This window comes from Zalophus californianus, chromosome 10 (genome assembly GCF_009762305.2).
Source record: "Zalophus californianus isolate mZalCal1 chromosome 10, mZalCal1.pri.v2, whole genome shotgun sequence".
In the NCBI taxonomy this organism is placed as follows: Eukaryota; Metazoa; Chordata; class Mammalia; order Carnivora; family Otariidae; genus Zalophus; species Zalophus californianus.
Window position 1 is genome coordinate 16214095 of NC_045604.1, and position 25530 is coordinate 16239624.

General features: G+C 42.2%; 2 protein-coding genes across 8 annotated transcripts in view; one reads left to right on the forward strand and one right to left on the reverse strand.

Moving 5' to 3' along the window:
- Nucleotides 1–19099, forward strand: part of USH2A (usherin) — a 717806-nt gene extending 698707 nt beyond the window's left edge. Inside the window, exons 65-71 of the mRNA XM_027612135.2 lie at nucleotides 950–1188; nucleotides 1979–2187; nucleotides 7082–7258; nucleotides 9036–9119; nucleotides 13579–13823; nucleotides 18507–18728; nucleotides 18870–19099. Coding sequence (XP_027467936.2) covers nucleotides 950–1188; nucleotides 1979–2187; nucleotides 7082–7258; nucleotides 9036–9119; nucleotides 13579–13823; nucleotides 18507–18728; nucleotides 18870–18959 — 1266 coding nt within the window. The 3' untranslated portion in view covers nucleotides 18960–19099. The remainder of the gene's footprint in view (nucleotides 1–949; nucleotides 1189–1978; nucleotides 2188–7081; nucleotides 7259–9035; nucleotides 9120–13578; nucleotides 13824–18506; nucleotides 18729–18869) is intronic.
- Nucleotides 19100–21936: 2837 nt separating this feature from the next.
- The window catches only part of KCTD3 (potassium channel tetramerization domain containing 3), a 50395-nt gene continuing 46801 nt past the window's right edge, over nucleotides 21937–25530 (reverse strand). For 3 of the 7 annotated variants that reach the window (XM_027611607.2, XM_027611608.2, XM_027611610.2), the window contains one exon: nucleotides 21938–24789. In XM_027611607.2, coding sequence (XP_027467408.1) covers nucleotides 24231–24789 — 559 coding nt within the window. In that variant the 3' untranslated portion in view covers nucleotides 21938–24230. Of the gene's footprint in view, nucleotides 24790–25530 lie in introns of all 7 variants that reach the window. The other 4 variants (XM_027611609.2, XM_027611604.2, XM_027611605.2 and 1 more) reach the window with 3 other exon arrangements.

The following is a 25530-nucleotide window of genomic DNA, read 5'->3' on the forward strand; positions in this document are numbered from 1 at the left end:
GATAGAGGGAGAAGCAGGCTCCCTGCTGAGCAGGGATCCCGATGCAGGACTCAATCATAGGACCCAAGGAATCATTGGATCATGACCCAAGCTGAAGGCAGTCGCTTAACCAACTGAGCCACCCAGGCGTCCCTCATATGTGGAATTTAAGAAACAAAAATGATCATAAGGGAAAGAAGGAGAGAGGGAAACCAAGAAACAGACTCTTAATTATAGAGAACAAACTCCCAGAGGAGAGGTGGGGGGGGATGGGTGAAACAGGTGATGGGGATGAAGGAGTGCACTTCCTATGATGAGCACCGGGCATTGTATGGAGGTGATGAATCACTAAACTGTACACCTGAAACTAATATTACACTGTATGTTAACTAACTGGAATTTAAATAAAAATTTTAAAATACATACTTGGTGGGCCACCTGGGTGGTGCAGTCGGTGGTGCATCTGACTTGGTTTTGGCTCAGGTCATGATCTCGGGGTAGTGAGATCGAGCCCCGCGTAGGGCTCTGTGCTCAGTGTGGAATCTGCTTGGGATTCTCTCACCCTCTCCTTCTGTCCCTCCTGCTGATGCACTCTCTGTCTCCCTCAAATAAATAAATAAATCTTTATATATATATATATATATATATATATATATATATATATATATTGCATGTTTTGTGCCATATTCTATTCTCTTTCTATAGTGATAAGCAATATTATGCACTGTAATTTCTATCCTGTTACATCAAGCTTCTATTATATCATTACATTTTTTGCATGTTTAAATTATGCCTTTCCAAGCAGACTGGCAAGTCCTTGAGGGTAAATGCTATGCTAAATGCTCTGGTGCATCTCCCAGGGTACGGAGCATGGCACTCTCTTCGTAGGAGGTGAGATACATGATAAGCATTTATCAGTTGTCTGTGATCTGTGACACGGCCTCATCTAGTCTCCTCTGTCTTCCTACAGTTGTCTGAAGGCATGGCCACCCAGCAGACTCTTCACGGCCTGCAGCCCTTCACCACCTACTCCGTTGGGGTGGAGGCCTGCACCTGCTTCAATTGTTGCAGCAAAGGGCCAACGGCAGAGCTGAGAACTCATCCCGCTCCACCCTCGGGACTGTCGTCTCCCCAAATCCAGACGCTGTCCTCGAGGACAGGTTCCTTCCGGTGGAGCCCACCCCTGTTCCCCAATGGTGTCATTCAAAGGTAATGGTCGGACAAAAGGATGAATAAGCTGAAATAAGACATGCATACAGTCTTGTAGCTGCCCAGCACTGCCTAAGGAGGCCGTGCTTATTGAACAAATAACCTATAGCAAAATAGACAAGTAAATTGATTAGAGTTGTAATGTTCCCTGCCAAGTGTTTAAATCACAAAATCAACTAGATAGAAAGGTGAACAACCAAACTGTCTTTAAATAAGAAAGATGGTGCAATGTGTTTGCACCCACTGAAAAAAGAGGCTCCTCCTCATGGTTCCCTGGAATTATTCCTTCTATAGACCTCAGCTGGAACACAGGAAACTTCTGTGGTTAAATCAGAAGTTGCTTGGTCTAATTTAAAATGTTGTCATGAACCACTGTTCGGAAAAACAAGGAAGGTATTTCACTCAAAATAATCTGGATGAAAAGATATTGTTTTGTTTTGTTTTTGTTGGTTGGTTTGTTGGTTATTATTTATTTGTTTAAAAAAATGATATTCTCTATTTTCAACAGAGGAGAACAATTTTATCACTCTTTTCTGAAAAGAGAGATATTTCTCTCTACCAACAAGGATTGCTAGTTGCTGGTGGGGCAGCACATGTGAGCACATTTGACTCTGGTTACATCTGCTGCTCACTTCCAACGACATTAAAGAAAGTGTTTCTGAGAGCAGTTTCCCACAAATGGAAATCAGAAAGAGCCGGTGGTTCTGCTAACACAAAATGTCTCCTCACAAAATATACCCTGTTTTCAAAGAAAGTTCAACTAATTTCATTGCCTGCTTTCGGCTTCTAGCTATGAGCTTCAGCTCTACGCGGCTTGCCCTCCGGATTTAGCCACGCTGTGTGCCCCTGGCCAAGCAGAGACCAAGTATGTGGGGCTGGGGCTGACAGCCAGCCTTGAGGGCCTCCAGCCCTACACCACCTACAAACTCAGAGTGGTGGCCCACAACGAGGTGGGCAGCATGGCTTCTGGATGGATCAGCTTTATCACTCAAACAGAATGTGAGTAGAAGTGGCTGCCACCATCAGCCAGAGAGATAGGGGGGAAACCAGGAGACACTTGGCTTTTTTTTTTTTTTTTTTTTGATTTATTTATTTGACAGAGAGAGAGAGAGCACAAGCAGAGGGGGAAGCAGGCTCCCCGCTGACAAGGGAGCTTGGCTCGGGGTTTGATCCCAGGACCTGAGAAGGCAGACACTTAACCCACTGAGCCACCCACAAAACCCTCCGAGATGATTTTTTTTTTTAGTTTGCCACTCCTTTTCTTTTCAAATTACATGGCATGGCATAATCCAGAAAGCATTGAGATATGGCACTGTCAAGAAAACCAGAAGAACAATTAACTAATAAATTGGGGCCTCCTTACATTTCTGTAAAATAACTTCTTTTCAGAATTTATAATGTATATATGTCTATTGTTTAACAATGACAAATACAAAAACAGGGCACCTGGCTGGCTCGGTCAGAAGAACATGTGACTCCTGATCTTGGGGTCGTGAGTTCGAGCCCTATGTTGGGTGTAGAGATGATGTAAATAAATAAACTTTAAAAAAATAACAAATACAAAAAGTACTAAGAATAAAATTAGTACTTAGAGTCAGAACCAGCTACGTCATGTGCAGGGCCCAGTGGAAAGTAAAGGTATGGGTCCCCTTATTCAAAAATCACTAAGAATTTCAAGACAGTGACAGTAGAGCATCAAACTAAGTTTGTGACTCTTATGTGAGGGGCCCCGTGCAGCTGTGTGGTTCACACACCCATAAAGCCAGTCCTGCTTATAATCCCACCACCCAGAGGCAACCACATTAGCATTTTGGCATAATTGATTCCTTTAATCCCTTTCTCATGCAGTTTCTATTATGTGGCTGAGATCATACTCTAATGAAAATTTCATAGTCTGCTTTTTATACTTGACAATATTTTATTTGCATTTCCCATGACATTAAAAATGCTTTAGCCTAACCAAGTTGAATGACTATATAATTTTCCATCCTATGAATTGGTTGGGCATTTTAGTTGTTCTAATATTTTTCTTTATAAATGTGGTGAGAAATTTCTTTGTGAACCCATTTTAAATGTCCGATCATCTTCAAATTAAATTTTGACGAATGGAATTTATTACATCAAATATTTTAATATTTTGGATACTTATCACAAGTTGGCTTTCCAGCCACATTATATCAATTTATAATCTCATCTTCAGGATTTGGCATTGGCATTTTTTGATGTAAGAGTTACACATTCACGAAAGTCCAATGCCTCATACAAAGACCTTAATGTGACTGGGTGACATGGCAGGATGTTAGCAATAGGTCACCCTTAGAGAGGGTTGGTCCTGGCACTGTTCAAGGATTTTACAAATAATCCTCAGCACAAGCTGATGAAGTCAGTGCTATTATTCAAATACACAGAAAACTGAAGCGGGACCGTGGACCATACACTCTAATTCCAAGACGTCGTTCACGTAGACCAGAATCTGAACGGAGGCTCTGGAAGCTGTACCATGAAGTGGCCCCAAACTAAGGCCAGAGCTGACGTCATCTGCCAGCTTCCACCCCTGGACAGTGGAACTATGACTCTAAATTCATGATCCCCCAGCTCAGTGGCACCCTCAGTACCACTATGTTGCCCTGGTCTGTAATAAAGATTTCAGAGTTTCTCTACCCTCCTCAAGCCTCCACATCCTCCCACCCTGCCCCCCACCCCCATCCGAGCCTCACTCGCCTCTCCCTATATTCTCCAGAACTCCTTGCCTCCAAACTCACCAGGAAAAGACCAGTCACCAGTCAGACGTTTGCTCCCTTCCTACCCCAGACCACCGCATTCACCCGCAGTTGGCTTCATTTCTGTCTGCGACGAGGAAGGTGGTCCTTCTACCTGAAATAATCCCACCTCTTGTGCTTCGAATAGCAGCCCCTTCGCTGCTGAACCTCCTCCTGTCTGCAACCTTCAGTGTACCCCGGTTAAAGTCACAGCTGCTTTGCCCCCACACGTCACCTCCGCGGACTGCCACACTCCTTCCCTCATAGCAGAACTTGTCTGAAGAACGCGCTTCGTGTCTTTGCCCATTTTCTTTCTTCCTATTTCTCCTTTAACTTCCTCCAGACTGATTTTCACCTCCTCCCTTCACAAACCTTAAAGGAACCATGAGAAATATTTGTGCCTACATGAAAAAGCAGTAAAATGAATACTGACTTAGTAATAAAAAAATGCTACTGTATTCAAGGAGTGGGAGAAAACATAATCACCATCCCTGAGAAGCAGTTACCCTTCATAATACAACCATAAGCCAGTTTTGCTAATTATTCCAGTTTTGTGTGTGTGTGTGTATATTGGCCAGAAGGCCAGGCCAAAACAACTGTGTGAGGTTTGCAGGTATAACCAATTCTCTTGTTAATCATCAAGCTGAGGTTTGCCAGATTTTTTTTTTCCTCATGCTGGAAAAAAAACCAGAGTGAACAGATTTAAGATTTCCTTCCTTTCTGTTCTTCCTTTACATTGAAGAAGTAGCACCAAGGAAGAAAGGGCTCACTCGGTCCACTTTACTGGATCCACAGACATGGAAAAGTACGATCAGTGACTGACTATCATATGGGTTTGTAAATACCATTCCTGATACTTTTAACTCATGATACACACTAGAATAGAAAAAAATAGGGATCGGAAATACAGACCAAAAAGTACTTCAAAAGTAGTATTTCTAGTTTTATATAAGTGTGATCACTTACATACTCAGAAAAGGGTCTGGAGAGGCTTTAACAGTGCATTCAGCCCCCTGTGCCTTAACCGGACCTTCGGCACCAGGACAGAAGTGAGGCGTAAATGTTGAACAACTGCCCTTCTTCTTGAGAGAAAAATGTCCTGATTGGAAGCGCTTGCCAGTTTCCGTGGTGTAAGTACTCCCACTGCAGCGGATTTCAAGGTACCAGTGTGACAGCATGGAGCACAGCTCGGCAGAGGTGGCTGGTGGTGCGCCCTTGCGTAATCACTGTACTGTCCAGACACAACAGACGTAAATAACCTCAAGGGCATAGATAATAATACACTGTAGAGAAATGATTGAGGAGTTACGAAAGTTGAGTATTTATTACCTTTCTTTTAATACCATTTATTTCAGTTTACATAATTTCCTTTTCAATAATGGTTGGTTTTAATAACCAACTCACAAAATCCCTAGTCACCACTGGACTGCACCCATAAAGCAATTAGTGAATTGTGCTCCTTTGAGTAAATGTGTATTGGTTACAACAAAGCAACATGGGATTTACGGTTAGCAGGTCTGGGTTCAGATCCTCGGCCTCCTACCAGCAACTGACAGTAAGCAAGTTACTTGGCTCCTCTGAAACTGAAAAATCAGGAACTAATTCTAATTCTTACAAGATGGTTTCGAAGATTAAGTGAGATAAAACACATCAAGTGCAAAGGGCATAGTGGCTTTTCCTGTTTTCTCAGTCTCTAAATCCATTATTTTTGATGATTTTGGTTGTTTAATTGCTCTTTTCTCTGGAAGATCTCCGTGTCCTGCAAGGCAAATAAAGCTCCTATCTTTCTGTTTTCCTACTATTTACAAGCCTCCTCTGTATTTATACTGTTATGATGCAGAGGAGACGTGGACATCTACTGAATTAAGTGACCAAAGGAAGCCACAGACAAATACAACAATATAGTACAGTCCATTGTGATATTGGGCAAAATTTGTGTTGGAAAAACAAATATTTGAAGAGGGTTTGGTAGCTCTTGTTTTCGCATTTGCAGAAATAGTTTCTTATGGTTTTATAAAAATGTCTTATTTTGAAAGATAAGAATCAAAGTTGTCTTGTGGTTAAATCCTGAGATGACCCAAGTATAATTATTCCTTATTTTGTTATATTTCCTAACATCAGCAACAAATGGGTTTAATTTCTAAAGAAAAAAGACATCCAATTTATTTCCACCACTCCCTTTTTTCTTTTCTTAAAAGCCAATTTGGTATATAGATGGATCTTAATGCTGTTACAAATGTATTGATTATTTTGGAGAAAACAAGATCTCATGAAATAAATCTCTTCTGACTTGACAAGATGATATGGCAACCCTTCATTTGTTTCTGCAAAAAATTATTCATTTAAAAGATGAGACTCAGTTACGGATTGTTTTTCCTTTGTTTTCGTAAGGAGCTGAAAAATGGAAAGAGAACATGCACACCAAGTCGCTTCTGTATCTGATATAATACTTAGGAGACCTGAACTTGATTATATACTAATGTACTATGCTATTGATTGATTAGTCAGGGCAATGAATTATTATAGCCGAATTGCTATTTGTGAGGCTTTTTTTTAACTATCTTAGAAAACAAACTAACATTTCAAGAAAAAGCTTTAAAAATAAATGGGTGCCAAAAGGACATAATTCACCATCTAAGCAGTTTAGTTTGGAGGGAAAAAAATATATTAACTTCATCTAGTCCTTGGGGCTTTGTAGCAATAAATATTGATTCAATATGAAAAATAGCATTCTACTGTAGTTAATAGTGTTAAGGATACTTTACCCGTTAAAAGAGGGAAAATGCAACAAAATATGAGCTCCAGGGTTATGTTGGTAAGCACAACCATTGTATGTTAATAGTTTTATTTCATAAAACACTGCTCCCCATTGATTTTTTTTTTTTTTTTTTTTTGGAAAGCAGATGCAACGGTGCTGAGAAAGCATTTCACACGTGTTCCCATTGGTTTTCTTTTTACCCCCAATGGAAGGGTTTTGGTTTGTTTGTTTGTTTGTTTTAAACACTGAGGAAAATATGAAGGGTTCCAGCAATGCTTATTTAGGGGTGAGGGAGGACATATTAAAAAAAAAGACATACATACACACACGTACTCCGAGGTAACCATTTTTAGAACATAAAACTTTCTCCCAACAGTGCCCCAGTACCGAGGCCCATTTTTGGTGGACAGCAATTTGTCTCTGGTGCGTGTGGACTGGAGTGGCTCTTTCCTGCCGAACGGCCCACTGAAGGAGTTCGTGGTGACCGACGGAGGCCAGCGTGTGTATAGTGGCTTCGACACCACCCTCTACCTGCCGAGGACAGCGGACAAAAGTTAGTTTCTGACCCCCATTTCATGGTGTGTCAGGAACTCTGGGTCCCCACCTGATAGTCCATCTGAAAGGTGACCAGCAGGTGCTCATCGGTAAAATGTCTTGGTTTGAGCGGCCACTTCTTGTGGGAAAGTTGCAGCTCCCGGTAAATAAGCTCTCCCTTCCCATGTGCAGCTTGATGTGTTGCCATTATGAGGCAGAAGGAGGGGAGGGCTCTGTGACATCAGTGTCCCCACGATGGAATGAGAGCTCAGGGCACCATAAGAGAAAGAGGACCAACGAGTAGTATCCTGAAATAACGCACTTTTCGGGACTTCAGATATTTCCTTGATGAACCAACAGCCTCCAAACGGAGACTGAACAGGCTGTGGCCATCTCCAACTCTTATGGGCTCTGAGTGAGGGCTTTCCTTAACCAACCTTGGTATCCGTTCCTCAAACAACACCCCTTTGCCTTTGAAAACCGAACTCTTTCTCCCTGTTTAATGACATGTTCTTCTTCTGTTTGGTTTTTAAACTGAAATGAGAAAAAGCTTTAAAAGGTACTAAGTATTTTCTTTCCCCCCCCCAAAGAATTTATTTATTTTTGAGAGAGAGAGAGTACAAGTGGGGGTAGGGAGAGAGAGAATCTCAAGCCGACTTCGTGTTGAGTGTGGAGCCCTAAGCGGGGCTCGATCTCACAACACTGAGACCATGACCTGAGCCAAAACCAAGAGTCGGGCACTTAACAGACTGAGCCACCCAGGTGCCCCAGTCTTAAGTATTTTCTAATGATTAATGTGACCACCAGACCAAGAGATGTGAAGACACATTAAGCACTCTGGATTTATAAAGTGAATTCTTAGTAGACTTTTTTATTTTTATTTTTTTTAAAGATTTTATTTATTTATTTGACAGAGAGAGACACAGTGAGAGAGGGAACACAAGCAGGGGGAGTGGGAGAGGGAGAAGCAGGCTTCCCGCTGAGCAGGGAGCCCGATGCGGGGCTCAATCCCAGGACCCTGGGATCATGACCTGAGCTGAAGGCAGACGCTTAATGACTGAGCCATCCAGGCGCCCCTTTAGTGGACTTTTTAAAGAAATTTCCTTGAAAATACTATTTATTTTGGTTAAAAGTACAGATAAACAATGAGCTCCAGCATTGCATTTATAATATTTGAAATTTATCAATAACATTTTTATAATTGGCCTACACATTTCCATGGTCACAGTTCTCAGTCACCTAGGGCAGCCATTGTGACGAGCAGATGGACCCATAGGGAAATCTGGGTTCTACTCCCAGGCAGGCCTCTAACGATCTATGTGGCTTTATAAGAGTTGCTTCTCTCAGGTTCCTGGCTATTGAAAGAAGTATTTAGACCATTTGATTTCCAAGATCCCATTTGAGCTCTCCTGCTTAGAAAGAAACTCTGGGTCACACAGCGTAAAGTGCACCTGTATGTACCTTTTGAAGGAACAGGTTTAGACCATGTACAGAACAAGATACACTGGGTATTATCCTTTACTCTTCTGATAATTCTTGTTTGTTTGTTTATTTTGCTATATAAGCTCTGAGCTTATTTAGTTGTATTACTTATAAATACATACGATCATTACACTAATGATAGCTATTTTTCTTGGCAATTTTAATATTAGAAATAATTTTGCCTATTAGATAAAACCTCACAACTTGTGCTGGAAAACTCTTTTCAGACTTTTCCGTGCTGGGATACGTTGCTCTTCTAAAAGTCTGCCCACTTTGTAGGTGTTGAATGACCTAGTCATGTACCTTTTTTCTAGCCTTCTTTTTCCAGGTCATCTGCACCACAGATGAAGGAAGCGTTAAAACACCTGTGGTCCAATATGATACCTCTACCGGATTTGGTAAATGTTTAACTCATATTACATTTAGTATAGAACCTATTCATTTTTCTAAAAAAACAAGCATATATTTGTTTATACATACTTGTGCTAATGTATTAGCATAGACTATATGGAAGGAACTGTGTTAAGTATTATAAGAAATTTTTTTAAAGGTTCTCACAGAAATTACATTAGACAAGGAGTTAAGACATGTGATACTCTTAAAATACCTAGAGTCATTGAATTATAGACACAGAGAGATACTGCTAAATTCTCTCCTACCCACAAATCCTGTCAGTAAAGAACAAAAGTGACTTTGTTTACCAAAAAAATGATTTATAGAGGAAGTCCGAGAAAAGAGATCAGAGGAAGAGAGAAAATACTCTAATGCCAATTTGTGTTGATCATAGAGATAATATTGCATATTCAGAGCCTAAAATGGTGAATTGGGGAGATTTATCTCTTGTATTCTCTGTAGAAGATTATGATTGATCGTTATTACCAAGTAATTTAGCTGAAGAGATGAAATTGTTATTTTTATGGAGCATCTTTAAATTGAGTTCTACCTACAATCTTTGAATCTAACATGTGTAATACTTTACAATTTCAAAGGGCAAGATAGAGAAATGCCAGATCTTTTCCATTAGAACAGAATTGGGACTGATACCCTATTTTAGATTCCAGTAACTAATGTTATATCAAATCTGTATGCGTGTATAGTTAGGTTTTTTTTAATACAAATGTCCAAAAATTCTGAAACACAGGTAAACATATATATTGTTATCAAGGATAATTTCGATCACTAAAATATATATATATATGTATATATATATATATATTACTCTATGATTCTGGATCTTACATGTCTGGATGCCATGTGCAATTTTGTACAATACCTAACACAATTCCATATAGTCTATCTCCATTTCATTTCATAGCAGCTGTGGGATAGAGTAGACTTTATTTGGTTTTTGGTTTTTGGTGTTTTTAGGAGGAAGAAAGGCAGGGGCAGAGGGAGAGGGAGAATCTTAAGCAGGCTCTACACCCCACTTGGGGCTTGATCTCACAATCTCACATGACCCTAAGATCATGAACTGAATCAAAATCAAGAGTCGGATGCTTAACCCAATGAGCCACCCAGGTGCCCCTGTTTGATATTCTTTAAGCAACTCTGATGTTTCCACAAGTGGAGTGGACCGATGGAGGCCTAAGGGACACCAGAACTTAACCAAGAATGCTCCGTAAGCTTGTTGCTAAGATGAGAATTGGAACATGGTTTCTCGGCTGACTCCCAGCCCCATACTTTTCCTGGAGCAGAGGTTATCAAATTGAAGTGTGCATAAGAATCATCTCCATGTGCTTATTTAGTATATGGTTTCCCAGGCCCCTGGCAGAGATCAAGAGTCAGCAGGGCCCAGGAATCTGCTCTTTCAGTAAGCCCTGTCCATAACATTGTGTGTTAGCTATAATCAGATTTTAAAAATTAAAAAAGTAAATAAAAATAAACAAGTCCCGCCCAGTGATTCTGATACGGGGGACCAGGATCATGAGTTGAGCAAAACCACACAACCTAGATTGAGCCACCTCCAAATCCAGCCCGTCCAGTCTCCGAGGTCAGAGGCAAGTACATCTTCCCTGCGGTGGGCAATCCACAGGGTGGGATCTGCTCTGACAGCACCGGGGTTTTTCCTTGAACTCGAGGCTCAGCCACTGCAGTTCCCTACCCTGACCCCTGAGGCTTCCATTTGATGGGTGGAGTCCCGTGAAATCAAAGGGACTTTGAAAAAAGAAAACCGAGAAGGGATAAAGACACATCATCTCGATTTTAAGCTCTCCATAAAAGAGGGGAAGCCTGTATTCGGTTCCTGAACACAAACTGAGGTTTCCATTGATGAGAGAAGGAACACTGAGGATGGCGAGAAGTTATGAAAAAATTCCAAGATGTATTGTCCAACTAATAGCCACAGTCAGTTTTAACTTTATGATGTAACTTTTTAAAATGTTCCTGATCTCTCGCCTGAGGCAGCCTTGAAGCACTAAAGTCTGGCCATCCTCATTCCCCTCCTCCTGTTCTGAGGGCTGTTTTCTTTCTGTGGCTTACCTCAGGCGGGCTGCCCGACATTCCCCCTGTGTCCTCCCGAGCAAGGGGCCCACTGGGCCCATCAGATCCGTTTCTGGAGTTACAGCCCTGCGCCACACAGAGGAAATTCAGCTCTTCCAGGGCATAAGCAAGGCTGTTGTTTTTTGTTTTGTTTTGTTTTGTTTTTAATTCAAACAATACACATTGATTCCTAGTTAGGGGAATTCCCACCTGCTAGAACTTGGCAGAGCTTTGACCGCAAGTCTTTACTTTTTTTTTTTTTTTAAGATTTTATTTATTTGACAGAGAGAGACCCAGCGAGAGAGGGAACACAAGCAGGGGGAGCGGGAGTGGGAGAAGCAGGCTTCCTGCCGAGCGGGGAGCCCGATGCGGGGCTCGAACCCAGGACCCTGGGATCATGACCTGAGCCGAAGGCAGATGCTTAATGACTGAGCCACCCAGGCGTCCCTGCAAGTCTTTACTTTAGAGATGGAGAAGCAGAGGCCCAGAGAGGCAGAGTGACTTTTTTTTAACCACAGAGCTATCAGAAGTCGAGTTAGGGTTAGCTGAGTCGTGTGGCTCCTCTTAGGGAGCTCGAAATTTAGTCTCCGTCACCTTCTCTCCCTCTCTTAAACCTCCTCACCCCGATTCTGAACCCCTCCTCCCCTCCCACTGAAAATGTGAGTGTCAAGTGTCCAACAGGCCCACCCAGTCCTTGAGGTGCTGCAAAGGGGGAGTTGGTGCAAGGAGCGAAGAGGCGCTTGCCACTGCATCTGTTTGCCTTTCTTCCTCTTGGCCATAAGAACCTGTGTTGGCCGCACACCAGCCTGCGTGCCTGCTGCTGGATCCGTGGGCTTCCGAGCCCGCCCTGTGACCCCAGTCAAGGGTTCGCTGCTTGGGGTACCTCAAATTGAGCACACCCAGAGGAAGTGTTGAAAGCAAAGAACTTTTTATTATTTGTTACAAGTAAGGAGACAGGGAGAAAGCTCTGTCTCCCCATGGAGTTAGTACAGGAAGTTTGATTCAGTGCATGGGGAGGGGTGGGCACGGGGGGCTTACAGAGGCACTTCTGGTTCAATTCTACATGCCGAGCACATCAGCATGCTAGGGCAAACATCGTATGTTCAAAAAAATGGCACAAAACTCCACCCATAGGAAGAGATCTTAGTATTATAATGAGCTAAAGATAACTTCAGGACAACTCCGGGGGGCGTCTGTGCTGGTCCTCGTCCAACCCGGTTCCAACTGGCTCACGTAAGGGGCTGTCGGGCGAGACACAGCTAGCGAGGGGCTCTCGGGTGAAACACCTGCTTGGCTGTGCCCTGGGCTGGCACTGTTCGTTCTGCAAAACAAAACACAGTTCTCCCCAGCTTTTGTCCCTTCCCCTCCTCCCTTCTGCTGAGAGTGTGCAGCCCTCTTATTTGAGTAACTTCCTGTGACATCCTAGCCAACAGCCCCAGCAAGTGGCTGGGCTGGAGATGATCTCTGAGCTCAGCTCGGGCCCCCACTCCGTTTGCTTGATCTCACGGCCTTCTGCTGCCCTGCAGTGAGCCCTGTAAGCCTTTCTCCTGTCTGCCCCGGCTCATTCCAGCTTTCTCCACACCGGCAGACTTGAGAGCTGTGGGCCCAGCACAGGGTAAATACGTGTTTATTCAATGTGAGCTATTGTGATTAGCCTCACGTGCGGAGAATCACCTCGACTGAACTCGCAACACTTGAACAGAAACCAAGAGTAAGTGGTCCTCCTGCCAAAGGATTTCTTTCCAGGGGAAGCTCTCTGAGGGCCCTGGAGTGATGACTTGCAGAACTTCTGCTATGTCACAGAGAGACCAGGGTACAAGAAATCTAAAGACAACATCTTGGCAAGCACAGGCTGCTTACATCACAATAGAAAGCAGGATCTGGTCTTTCTAATCTGGTTTGCATAAAACTGCCCAGGAACCCAGCTGTTGCATGGAGTGAGGGGACCCTGGGTCTCCTCAGCATTGACTGCATGTATCCAATAGGTTCTCTGTGGTTATATTAATAAGGCTGGGCCCTCACGAGAGTCCATTGCTAAGAAAAGGCTTTGCTCTCAGGGCATGCAACTGGGAAGCAGGCATTCCTCAAGGTTCCCTTGGTGACCCCCTTTAAAAATCCCTGCATCCTCCTCGCCCTTTCCCAGGGAACGTGCAAAGGCAGCAGTGATTTCTATCCCGAGGATCGTCAGAGAGGTCCCCTGAGGGCTGTAAGCTTCTCCCTGCCACATGACACCATTTTCCCGGCCTGAACACAAGTACGCACAAGCACCACGAGACAAACTGCTTTAAACTTTCCAATTTACTATCGAACAACAGGGCAAGGGATCACAAAATTGCCTTCTGAAATAACATTTCCCTTTCCTGTCCCTGGGTTTTGCAGGCCTGGTTCTGACAACTCCTGAAGAAAAGAGAGGATTGGGGAGCAAAAGCACTGAGTTCTACAGCGAGTTATGGTTCATCGTGTTAATGGCGATTCTAGGCTTGATCTTGCTGGCCATTTTTCTGTCTCTGATCCTACAAAGAAAAATCCACAAAGAGCCATATATCAGAGAGAGACCTCCCTTAGTACCTATTCAGAAGAGAATGTCTCCACTGAGTGTCTATCCACCCGGGGAAACCCATGTGGTATGTCTCTGAAAGTGGGCCCCATTTCCCTATCACTGGGCTGGAATACTGGCTTTTATTTAGGTGGAAATATTTCCAGAGTCATGGTAACAAGGGATTAGATGACAGTTATGTTTGATAAAATATGGGATCCAAGGAAGGCTAATAGTGACCTTATGAAAGAGACCACCAGAGAGCTTTCTTGTCCCTTCCTCCATGTGAGGACACAGCGAGAAGACAAGAAGACCCCCATCTGTAAACCAGGAAGCAGGCACCTACCAGACACTCCATTTGCCGGCACCTTGAGCTTGGACTGCTCAGCCTCCAGAACTTGAGAAATAATTTCTGTTGTTTATAAGCTACCCAGTCTATGGGATTCTGTTACAGCAGCTCAAAGGGACAAAGATACCCGGGAAGTTTTTAAAAACGCCATTGCCTGGGCCTTATCCCAGAAACTCTGGTTCCATTGTTTTTGGGTGGGGCCTGGGGATTGGTGGGGCCTGGGGATGAGGGGCTCCTCATAGCTCCCAACCACCTGCTCCTAAGATAGGAGGTCAGGCAAAGGTCTTGGGGATGAGGCCACACGTGTGGTAGTGCAGGGGGATCGTGGACCAGAGCACTCATTGACAGGGTAAAAGGTGACTGAATTTGAAGGTGCACTCTGGTGTGGGACTGTGTCTACGTGGAGGAGGAAAGGCTGCAGATTCTAATTCCCACCAGGCACCAGTCCTTTCCAAGTCATGCGTCCAAAGGGCTGCATCTGCCTGAGAAATCGCTTTTTTTCCAGTTTGCACAAAGGTTGAGCTCGTGGCCAGCTGTGCAGCTAAAACTCTGATTACCACTTCCACTGTGTGGGGGAGTTCTTCCACAAGAAGCAATCTCAGACACCAACTGGGTGTCCTACAATTCAACTCAATTCTGACTCTATCTACCGAGAGATGGCGCCAGATTTTACAAGTTAAGGGTTCAGGTCTCCAAGACTGTCCCCACCCCCCAACTTCAGACACCAATCATAAGTCCAGGTTGTCACCCGGCTTCTGACAGACCAGCTACAGATTGGAGTTTGCAGTGGCCCCTCCTTGGGTTCAATTAGTGTGCAAGAGCAGCTCACAGAACTCAGAGAAACATTTTACTTACTGGATTACCAGTTTATTACAAAAGGATAAAACTCAGGAAAAACCAGATGGAAGAGATGCATAGGGCGAGGCATGGGGAAATGGTGCTGAACTCCCACACCCTGCTGAACTCACCACTCCCAGAACCTCCACGTGTTCACCAACCCAGAAGCTCTTAGAACCTCACAATGGAGGCTTTATCACTTAGGTGTGATTGATTAAATCATTGGCCATTGGCTACTGATCCAACCTCCAGTCTCTCTCCCCTCCCCGGAGGTGAGGGGTTGGGGGTATTGTTGAAGGGGCACTGAAATTCCCAGCTTTCTAATCACAGGGTTGGCTCTCCTGACAACCAGCCTTGGGTGGTGCCCAAAGTCACTCATTAACATAAAAAAAAAGACACCTTTGTGGCTCTCCGCACTTAAGAAATGCCGAGGGTTTCAGAAGCCCTGTGCCAGACATGGGACTGAAGACCAAACATATATTTATTATAAATCACGGTGTCACAGCCACACCCAAATTAAGCACAGAAGGCTAGTCAAACCGGCTGAGTGGCAACACTTTAAAAAGTAGAAATGAGTGAATTGTCTGCCATCCAGATCTCTTCGCTTGTCCAGGACCCAACAACAAACAGCGGTTAAGGCGCTGACAAAGCCATATCATGGTCAAGTAGTGGAAGTGGGGCCACAGACGGACAGTCATCCCTCTAAGGCCCATGGTTTGTGTCTGGGGCAGGGAGCAGCCATGGGACAGCGAATTGGTGGTGGAGAAGCCAAGACAACGCCCCCACCATCTGGTCCTCAGCTCTCACCAACCATACCTCCTCCCATTCCCCTTGCTTTCCAGGCCTCCTTCCTCCCTGAGCACATCAAGCTCCTCCCACTGGGCCATCGCTCCTGCTCTTCTCTTGGGAGGCTCCCACTCTCACTTCATTCAGGTCCCTGCACAAATGTCACTTCCCCTTCCACGTGAAATTAAATTCCCTAGCTTCTTTTTTTATTTATTTTTTATTTTTTTTTAAAGATTTTTTTTTTTTTTTTTTGATAGAGAGAGACACAGCGAGAGAGGGAACACAAGCAGCGGGAGTGGGAGAGGGAGAAGCAGGCTTCCTGCTGAGCAGGGAGCCTGATGTGAGCCTCGATCCCAGGACCCTGGGATCATGACCTGAGCCGAAGGCAGACGCTTAACGACTGAGCCACCCAGGCGCCCAAATTCCCTAGCTTCTTAGTCTACTTTCCTTTTCTATTGTACCATCACCACAAGATACCATAGTAGATATGCTTGTCTGACTCCTCAAAGAGAATGTGAGCTCCCCAAGAGCAGGGATTTTGTGGGCCACTTACTTTTATACCCCAATACCCAGAACAGTGCCTGGCATATAATAGATATTCCACAAATGTTTGTGAAATGAATGAATATTGAATGGCCAACTCAAACCACCAGCCATGTGCTACTATTCAGTGTATATTCATCAGAAGATCCACATTGAAGAGCAGATACTTTAAAGTTTTCCTTTGTGGAAGAGTAACTCTCTCTCTGAGGAAGCCATGTTCTTAGAAAAAAGAAGCACCACCACTTCCAGAGTTCAGAAGTGCATGGAAGGGCCCAGAGGACCTGAGGCCACTCTAGCCTGGGGACATCAGCTAAATCAATCCTGGGCCATATGGAGTACATGGAGAACGTGGAAGAGAAACTCTGGAGCTCTGCTGGGTACATCTACTCTCTAACATGAAGTGTGCTTCCAGGAAAACTTCCCCACATGCCATTAGTGTAACTCATTTCAGTGATCAAATCTCTTGTCTCTTGACCCATACCCTATAGGAAGGCACCTCGCCTCATAATCCTTCACAAGGAGGAATCCAGTTTTGTCCGCTTGGCTAACTGAGGGATCAAGAAGCAATCACATCATTCCAATGGGAAGTTACTCTGGATGGTACCATTGCTCACAGTTCTCATGAGTCTTGTCAAGCTTTGTTTCATCAAAGTGAAACCCATGAACTATCAGTATCAACATCACATAGGAGCAGGACCTGAAGCTCTGAGAAAGAAACCAAAGAGTCTGCTATTTCAACCAGCACTTGGGAAGTCAGATGCACAGTAAAGTCTGACAATAGTTATAAATGAGTTAAAAATATAATACATAGACTACAAGGCCTATAAGCAGTGTGTATAGTCTCATGACCAATGAAAACAGGTGGGGGGATTCCACTTATATGAGGTATCTAAAATAGATTCATGGAAGCAAAATATGGTGGTTGCCAAGCTGGGGGCGGGGAGAAAGGGTATTGCTAATTAACAGGTATGAAGTTTCAGTTCTGCAAGATGAAGACGTAGGTTAATAACATGTACTTACAAGCCTTCTGATGCTTTAAAAAAATTTTTTTAAAGTAAACCATTCTCACAAAGTTGGAAGAATATTAGTGAAGGTTAGTCAGATGAAGGAGAGTAGACTTCACATTAGTAGAGCAAAATAAAGAGCCATATTTTGTGTCCATGGGCTCCAGATTCAATGGCTAAGATTCTGAACAGGATCAAGAGGGATCCACCTGCTCAGTGTCTCAGATTGACTTTCTTTTCACTTGGGTAGGTGGATGACAGTTATCCCTGAAACACACACACACACACACACACACACACACACACACACACACACACACACACACCCTGAGATGTAGCTCAGAATGATTATATGATTATGCTATCATTGCAGAAACAAAGAATTTGTTTTATGGTCATTTTGTTTGTTCCAAACACTAACTGATGCCTCCCCATTTGTTCTCAGTTTGACTCTGTGGCCGATATATCTGATCTGTCAAGCAATGTTACCCTAAAAAGCTACACCATGCACTTTGAGGTACCTCTGTGTGCTGCATGAATGCATGATCTTTCACATGATGTGTTGATTGAACAATGAAAAGCAGGAACATTTCGTTGATTGGACCATCTAAATCAAACCTCAGATATTTGGAGTAGCTAGATTTTCTTATGGCACATTCTAGTTTCTAATCATATAGGGCCTTTGTCTTTCTGATGTTAATACAGGACCTGATTTATTTTGAAGGCTGAGTTTCATAAGGAATAGAACAATATGAATGAGAAGAGAGGGTGAGAAGAGAGGGTGGGAAGAGTCCATTTCCTTCCACAAATCCAGGAATTTTAAAATATATAATACAACCGTGCTCACTTGGCAACCATGAGAGACCATTATTAACTTTGCTATGGGAAAGCATTGAACTCAAGACACAGGCTCTGTGGTGACACTCATGAAGGGATTACTTTGTTAACCCAACCTCTATCTCCTTCACCCCACCACTTCACAAAGCAGCAAGCTCTTATCTACAGGGAACAACAGCCAAAGCACTAGGGCATGAACTCTCTAGGTGCCAAGAACACTGGGTGTCTAATATGACTATTACTTTATCATCTCACCCTTACCAAGAAACCAGGGGCCACAGTATTCCAGATAAGCTAAGTTCTGTAGTAGGATATGGTGTGTTCCTTCATTGACAATGTGTGACACACAGTTTTCTGTCCTATTTCAAACCCAATTTCTTCAGACTCTAATCACCAACAGCAACTTTCTTTTCAGGGATTAGCTGATACCAAAATTCCCCGGTCCGGGACACCCATCAGTATTAGGAGCAACCGGAGCATATCCGTACTTCGGATCCCAAGTCAGAGCCAAATAAGCCAAACCTATTCCCAAGGCTCTCTCCCTCTCAGTGTCAGCCAACTCATGGACATTCAAGACAAGAAAGTCTTGATTGATGACTCGCTGTGGGAAACCATCATGGGCCATGATAGTGGATTGGTGAGTTTTGAGCATACGATGTCAGCCTTTAACAAAATACTTACTGAGTACTTTTTATATTAAACTGATAGAACTATCAATCAGTGGCAAACACTATTGACAGTGAATGCCCTAATCAATGATGATTGGCTTATTTTTCAGTATGTGGATGAAGAGGACCTGATGAATGCCATCAAGGGCTTCAGTTCTGTGACTAAAGAGCACACCACATTCACGGACACCCAGCTGTGAAGGATGGAAACTTGCAAGACAAAAAGCTGCAAGACCTGCTCCATACCCCCTCCCCACCGGGTTGTCACTGACTGACACACCATACATGCTAAAAAGCATCGCTTCTTATTCTGTAATCCTTTTTTAAAAAACAAGGATTGTTTTTGAAATTGTTCCTCCTTAATAGAGGTCTGTTTTTCTGGTGGTCTGAAATAAGGGATACTATCAGTATGGAAATACTTATTTTGCTCTTATTTGGTGGAAGCTAAATAAGCATGTAATTTTCATTTGGCTCAAACAGTGACTCCATTGGTTAAATGAATAATTAGTGACAACTTCAAATTGGCCCACAGTTGTTACAAGTAAGTGAAGTTACTAGTTTAAAAACAAAGCAGTTTTTTCTGAGAGAATGTCACTACTGCTCCTTTCAATCCCTTATTCCCACGCAATCCTGTGAGAACACGGTCCTGTAAGAAGAATTCTCATGATCATAGCTACAAAATAAAATGCCAGTCTCAGGCCAAAAGCTGAACCAGTTAGAGAAAAACAAGCTACACTGAGGGACACACACTGGACTGAAAGTTCAATTTAGTGGCAATGTTTAGGGATAAGTACCAAACTTAACTGGAAAAAAAAAGTTTTCACCAACCTTTTGACAGAGCACGGCATAAACTTATAAACCTCTGTTCTTGCATTTATGAATCTTCTGAAAAGGACGAAAGAGCTATTTCCCACATATTTTACATGGTTTTGAAACTACAGTACTTTCCAGAAAATCCTGTCAATTCGCTGAATACCCAGCGATGCCAACATCTTCAATTTAACCTTTCACATATTTGCATTATTCAATTAGCCTATGTGGAATTTAAAAAGGATTTTGTGCTCCTTCCAGCTTTGAAATCGTTTAAATTAACATTTATACATAAATGTTACATAAGCCTGTATATTCTATGTATAGCTATGTGTCTATTACTCTGGACTGTGTCCCTTCATTTCAGAGAACTGTTTTAGCCCTCGAGTCACTAAGAGCGGAGGATATTCCACAGTTCCAATTTCCATGGGTCAAAAGTTTGTCATCTGCTCTATTTGGATTAGTCATTGGTGAAAGTGTTACAGCAAAAGACATTTTTTTTCTAAGTCATCAACATAAAGGTATTTAAGTTTGTTCTTCACGGAAAACAACATTAAAAAAACAAAAACAAAATGAAACAAACAAAAACAACTGTCTTCCTATTCTTAAAGGTCTACTTAATGATTCCAGGAAACTATTTTGAATTTATAGGTCTCATACACGATTGTCTGACAGTATTTTGTGAGTTAATCCAGGGGTAGGTGGAGTTTCCCAAAGCTAACTAGCAAAAATTTGTAAAATAGGGGATAACATTATTCTGCCTCAAAACAAGTCAGATTGTGGACTCTGGGGGGGTTACTGAGGCTTTAACCAAATCTGTGAAGAACAGCTCATCAGATTGATCAACTCCCAATAAACCTTGCCAACTCTAAGTGTCAAAAGCACAGACCAGTCTTAAACAGAAGTTCTGCCCCCTCGTTAGAACTACTATAAGAAAACGAATCTGAAATAATTGTGCACCGTTGGCAGTGGATGTACAAATTATAAGATTTTTTTTTCTCGCCAAAAGTTTTATATTTTCTCTTAAATGGAAACACGGGATTGGCTAATTTAGTTTACTGGTTTTAATTCCATTTGTTGGTTCTGGGTCAAGAAGTCGTTTAAAGCTGGTACAAGTGAGCCTTAACCAAGGCTGAGTTTCTGAGTCACACGAGCTAAAGGTACGTAGGGAAAATGTGCTTTTTTTCCAGTTATAAACATGCATCTTTATCCTTGGTCTACTCTTCTGCAAATATGATTTGCTGGTCACAGGTGGATTTAGGAGATTGAGGTCGTCCTCATTTTTGAAAAATTAACTAGATACCTTTATCACAATTGAAAATTTCTATAAAATGGTTTCCTCACATTGCTACTTTTTAAGATTTTATTTATTTATTCATGAGAAACAGAGAGAGAGGCAGAGGGAGAAGCAGCAGGCTCCCCTCAGAGCAGGGAGCTGGACACAGGGCTTGATCCCAGGATCTTAGGATCACGACCTGAGCCAAAGGCAGACAATTAACCAACTGAGCCACCAGGCACCCCCTATCACAATTTAAAACCTAAAGAACACAAATAGAGAACTGCAGGGGACTTTATATTAAATCATTCTCCATTTAAGCTAATTAGACATTTAGTTATTACATGAATTCATTTAGCTGCATCATTTACATTGTGATCCCATAGCTGGACGGAAGCTTCTATGGCTCCCACCAAGAACATTGCCCCCTGTTAACACTCTGAACCTTACTTTCATCTCTTTCAGAGAAGCCCAAGATTTCGTTGTGCTAAGCCTCGATGAAGTGTAGACGCATCCCTAGAGACTGATTCAATTGTCTGCCACGGGCTGAGGCATCAGTGCTTTTCAAAGTTTTCGGGGGTTCCAGGGTGGAAAGCAACCGAGATGGTTGCTCATGGGCTGAGCGATCGGGCACACCACTCCTCCCGGACTGAGCAAACGATGAGCAGGTCTCTACGAATCGCTTTAAACTGGTTCTGAATCTCCTGACACAGGTCTGACCACTTGCAGAGGCCACATTCCCAGCTTCGGAACTACTGTTATTCCTAATATCAGCTGTTTGGTATGAGTGGGTAGCTATGTTTTTATAAGCTCTATTAAAAATTATATTTATAGATGACTTGTCATTTCCACTAAATGGAAAACCTAAATATGAATCTGTCAGTGTACCTGATGCTGATCTAAAAATCATGCTGGCATCAATATAACTCCTCTTGAACAACCTGTAAATAAAACATAGGCCAGATGGAATAATTCAGTGATAAGGAACTTAATTATGTCACGAGTAGTTTATTTCCAATGCACAAATATCATGTAAATTCATCTCAAGATGGTTTGCTTAATTGTTCAATGTAAACCAAGTCTGATTTATGAAAACACACTAACAGCTCTGAGTTATATTTATAATTTACACATAAATAATGATGATAAAGGTAAGCCCATTTAAGAAAACAGGATGTTCTGGATCATCTCTCAACCATCGATGTCCATTAGGATCAACGGATCAACGGTGGTGCTTTTTTTTCAAAAGCGTGGGTCCCACCCACCAGATTCGAACTTGGCAGGTCTGGAGGGAGGCCCCCCGCAGTTGCCTGTGCATACCCTGAGGTCAATGTCATGTTCTCAGCCTTGATGAGAAAGCCGGTAACAAGACCACAGGCTCCCGAAACAGGCAGACATGAGTTCAAAAGTTGGCTCAGTAGCTGACAAGCCTTGTGGCTGGCTAAGTTATTTCTCCTCAGTGATCGCACCTATGAAATGCAGGTGGCAATGCCTCTGCAACAGGTATGACAGTACTTCTGAGAACTCTCAAGTACAGAATTAGTTGACACTCTCTTCATTGTGAAAATTCTAATTCTGTTCTTATTTTTCAGCAAAGTATACAGATTCAGCTCAAGTTTTTTGTTTGTTTTTTTCGGTCACAAAAATACCTAATGAGGTAGGTAGAAGGAAAACGCTTAGGCCTGGCAGGGATCATCTGCTCCAGGTGCCAAAATGGCAGCTAGACTCCAACCCCTGTCTGAGCATCAAGGTTCAAACTCTTGGGAGTGAGAGAAATAAAAAAAATCTGACTCGTAGTAGACTGCAACCTGTGGTAGAGTTGAGTTGCCTTTTTATGGGATTTTACTATATAAGAGTCTCCTCCACCCCTGCCTCCCCCATGGCCTTTTACTCTTGGAAAAGGCTGGTTAAATACAATTTTTTCGTTCATTTTCTTACTTGCCCACCCACCTTTTACATGACTGTGATAAGGAGAAAGAAGGCTCCAGAGAGATTGACAAATCCTTAGCGATATGGCAATGATGTTTTGCCAGACCCTTCCTCTCAGTGAGAATGTAAGTCAGCCTTCGTGTGTGTTCCCGTCTCCCTCTGCCCTCCCCACTTCTGACCACGGGAAGGAGACTCGAACCAACGAGGTGTACTTTGAAGGTGTACCTGAAACAGCAGAACTACTCCTTAAATAACCAAGAATACATAGTCTTAATCATTTTTATTAGACTTCACTGATAAATAAATACAAGAGAGGTGTTGTGAAACCACTAGCAATATAGTAAACTTTAAAGAATTTATTTCAATTTCACTCACTTATATTTCTTGGAAGGGGAATATATACATTATTCACCAGTAAATGCTTAATGCTTTAAATTTACAATTGCCCTATGTGCAGAAACTTGACAATTATTCCAATTAAATGAAAAAAAGATAAAAAAATTTTTGTTCTCATAATTCAAAATATATTTTAAAATAACATTTGTATAGCAGCCAAAACCCTTAACCAAAAGTTGAGAACTGCAGTCTCAGAAGCTTAATAAAATGGCCACATTCTGACTTAATTATTTTCATTATTAATAGTTGGGCGGGAAACACACGGCCCCTAAATCAAACAAGGCAGACCGACAACTAGCACAGTTTCCCTTCTGGGCACTGACAGCTCTAACCTTGATTATTATTTTTATCTTTCATCTGTTCAAACACAGATAATTGCTCCAACTTTAAAGAAAGTTTAAATGGACTTTGGGTATTTAATATTGGTGATGCTTGCTAAGATTTAAGAACTCCAAAAATGAGAATCAGAAAATGACCCACGATTTAAGAATACCTGAAGGGACTGCCTACCACACAGTGTAACTTGGTGTTCAACATCAATAGTGTTTCTGAATTAGATGATATTTTTTCACAAACATAGCACCTCATTAAATATCTGGTAAACACATGGCAATCACAATAAGTGTTGGGAGACTATCCGAAGAGATTTAATGTGATTCACTTCACGTAACAATGAAAGACAAATCTCAAGCATAATCAAGATTAGGAACGCAATCTGTTGGTCCCCGTGCCCTTAGGGATGCTCATCTATAGTGGGCACCATCTTATTAAGACTTGGTACGTCGCTTCCAAAATCCAGAGAGTAGCTAAACATTGAAACGGACTCTTGCTTTACAAATGATCTGTTAAATGTACTTGTAAAACTAAAAAAACTTTCCAAAAGGTCCAAAGAGATAGAATTATTTTATCTCCTTACTCCAGGTAATTCTGTTAAAAAGATCCTGCATGAACTCCAGTTTTAATGTGTAAAGTATTGGTGTAAAAGCTAATGTATTGAAATCCAGTAAAGTTTTGAACTTTCATCTAAATTAACAAAACAACTATTTATTTTGGTGAGTTTTCACAAGCTGTATTCTTGACCTGAAGAATCGCTTTTTTTATGCCGAGGAGATGGAGTGGTCTTCGTGGGAGACGGGGAAGCAGTACCGGGTGAGTCTGTTCCTCCGTCAGAAGTACTCGGGGACGATGCCAGGTAGGGGACCTTCCTTCTTCCAAGGAATCCTCCTCCTTCAAAACCCCCTTTCTTCCGGAACTCCACTCTGTTTTCATTTTCTTCTTCTGAGGACCTTTTCTTGGATTCTAGACTGTCCGCTATTTTATGCACTTCCGATCCACCGTCTGATTCTCTCAAACTTTTTATTTCTGTTCCAGGAGACTTCCTCTCGGATACATTACATTCCCCCGTTGCCCGCTTTACTTCAGCTTGTATTGGGCCCAAGTTACCATTTTCAGGGACAGCTCTTTCTACGTTTCTGTTCAGATTAATAGTCTGGCAGTCCCTGTAACTGTGGAAGCTCTCAGTCCTCCTCGCTCTTGCTAACAAAGGACTCTCTCTGTAAGGCCTCATGGAACCGTAAGTAGCTGCCTCATGGATGGTTTCATGGTGCTGGAGCTGAAGGCTGAAACAGAGTTTTGAAAAATTATAGTTCAGATTTCTTTCTGGGATTGTTCAGGGACACATCTCATTAATTAGGGACACATCTCATTAATTAAACTACCAATGAAAAGACATTATTTAAATATTAAAGAATGATATATCCCCTTATTTCTATATATAAAAATTACTAAGTACTCTCTATATTATGTATTAGTGTGTGCAAAGGTGTATGCATATCAAACTACCAATGCAAATAATACCATACATATATATTCAGTCCAGCTGGATTCCTGAATAGCGAAAAAAGCAAAGGGGGGGAAAAAACCCTTTAAAACCAATGCAGAACTAATATAATTTAGTATTTGGTCCTCAACTCAAATTTGGAATTTTTAAAAATGTGGGAACTAGAAGATATACTATGCCACTGTATTAAAAGTACATAATAACTAAATGTAAGATGAGACAGATGATGTAATCACTTTGATTAATATGCCCCTAAGGCAACAGGGACAAAAGTTCCACATACTACCCAAGGTGACATGTGGTTCTTCTAATTTCCTTTAAATGAACTCTTGATCGCATAATAGGCATCTAGATTCGCAGCGATTCACAAAGTATTAAAGTGAAAAAATGTTTTTCTATGAAAAGAATCAGATATGCTTGAGGATGAGAAATTTCGCAAAATTTTTTTAAAAAACTGAGTACCAACATGAAGTCTGAAGAAAAATGTACCTTGAACGACATGGCTTTCAACAACCACGTG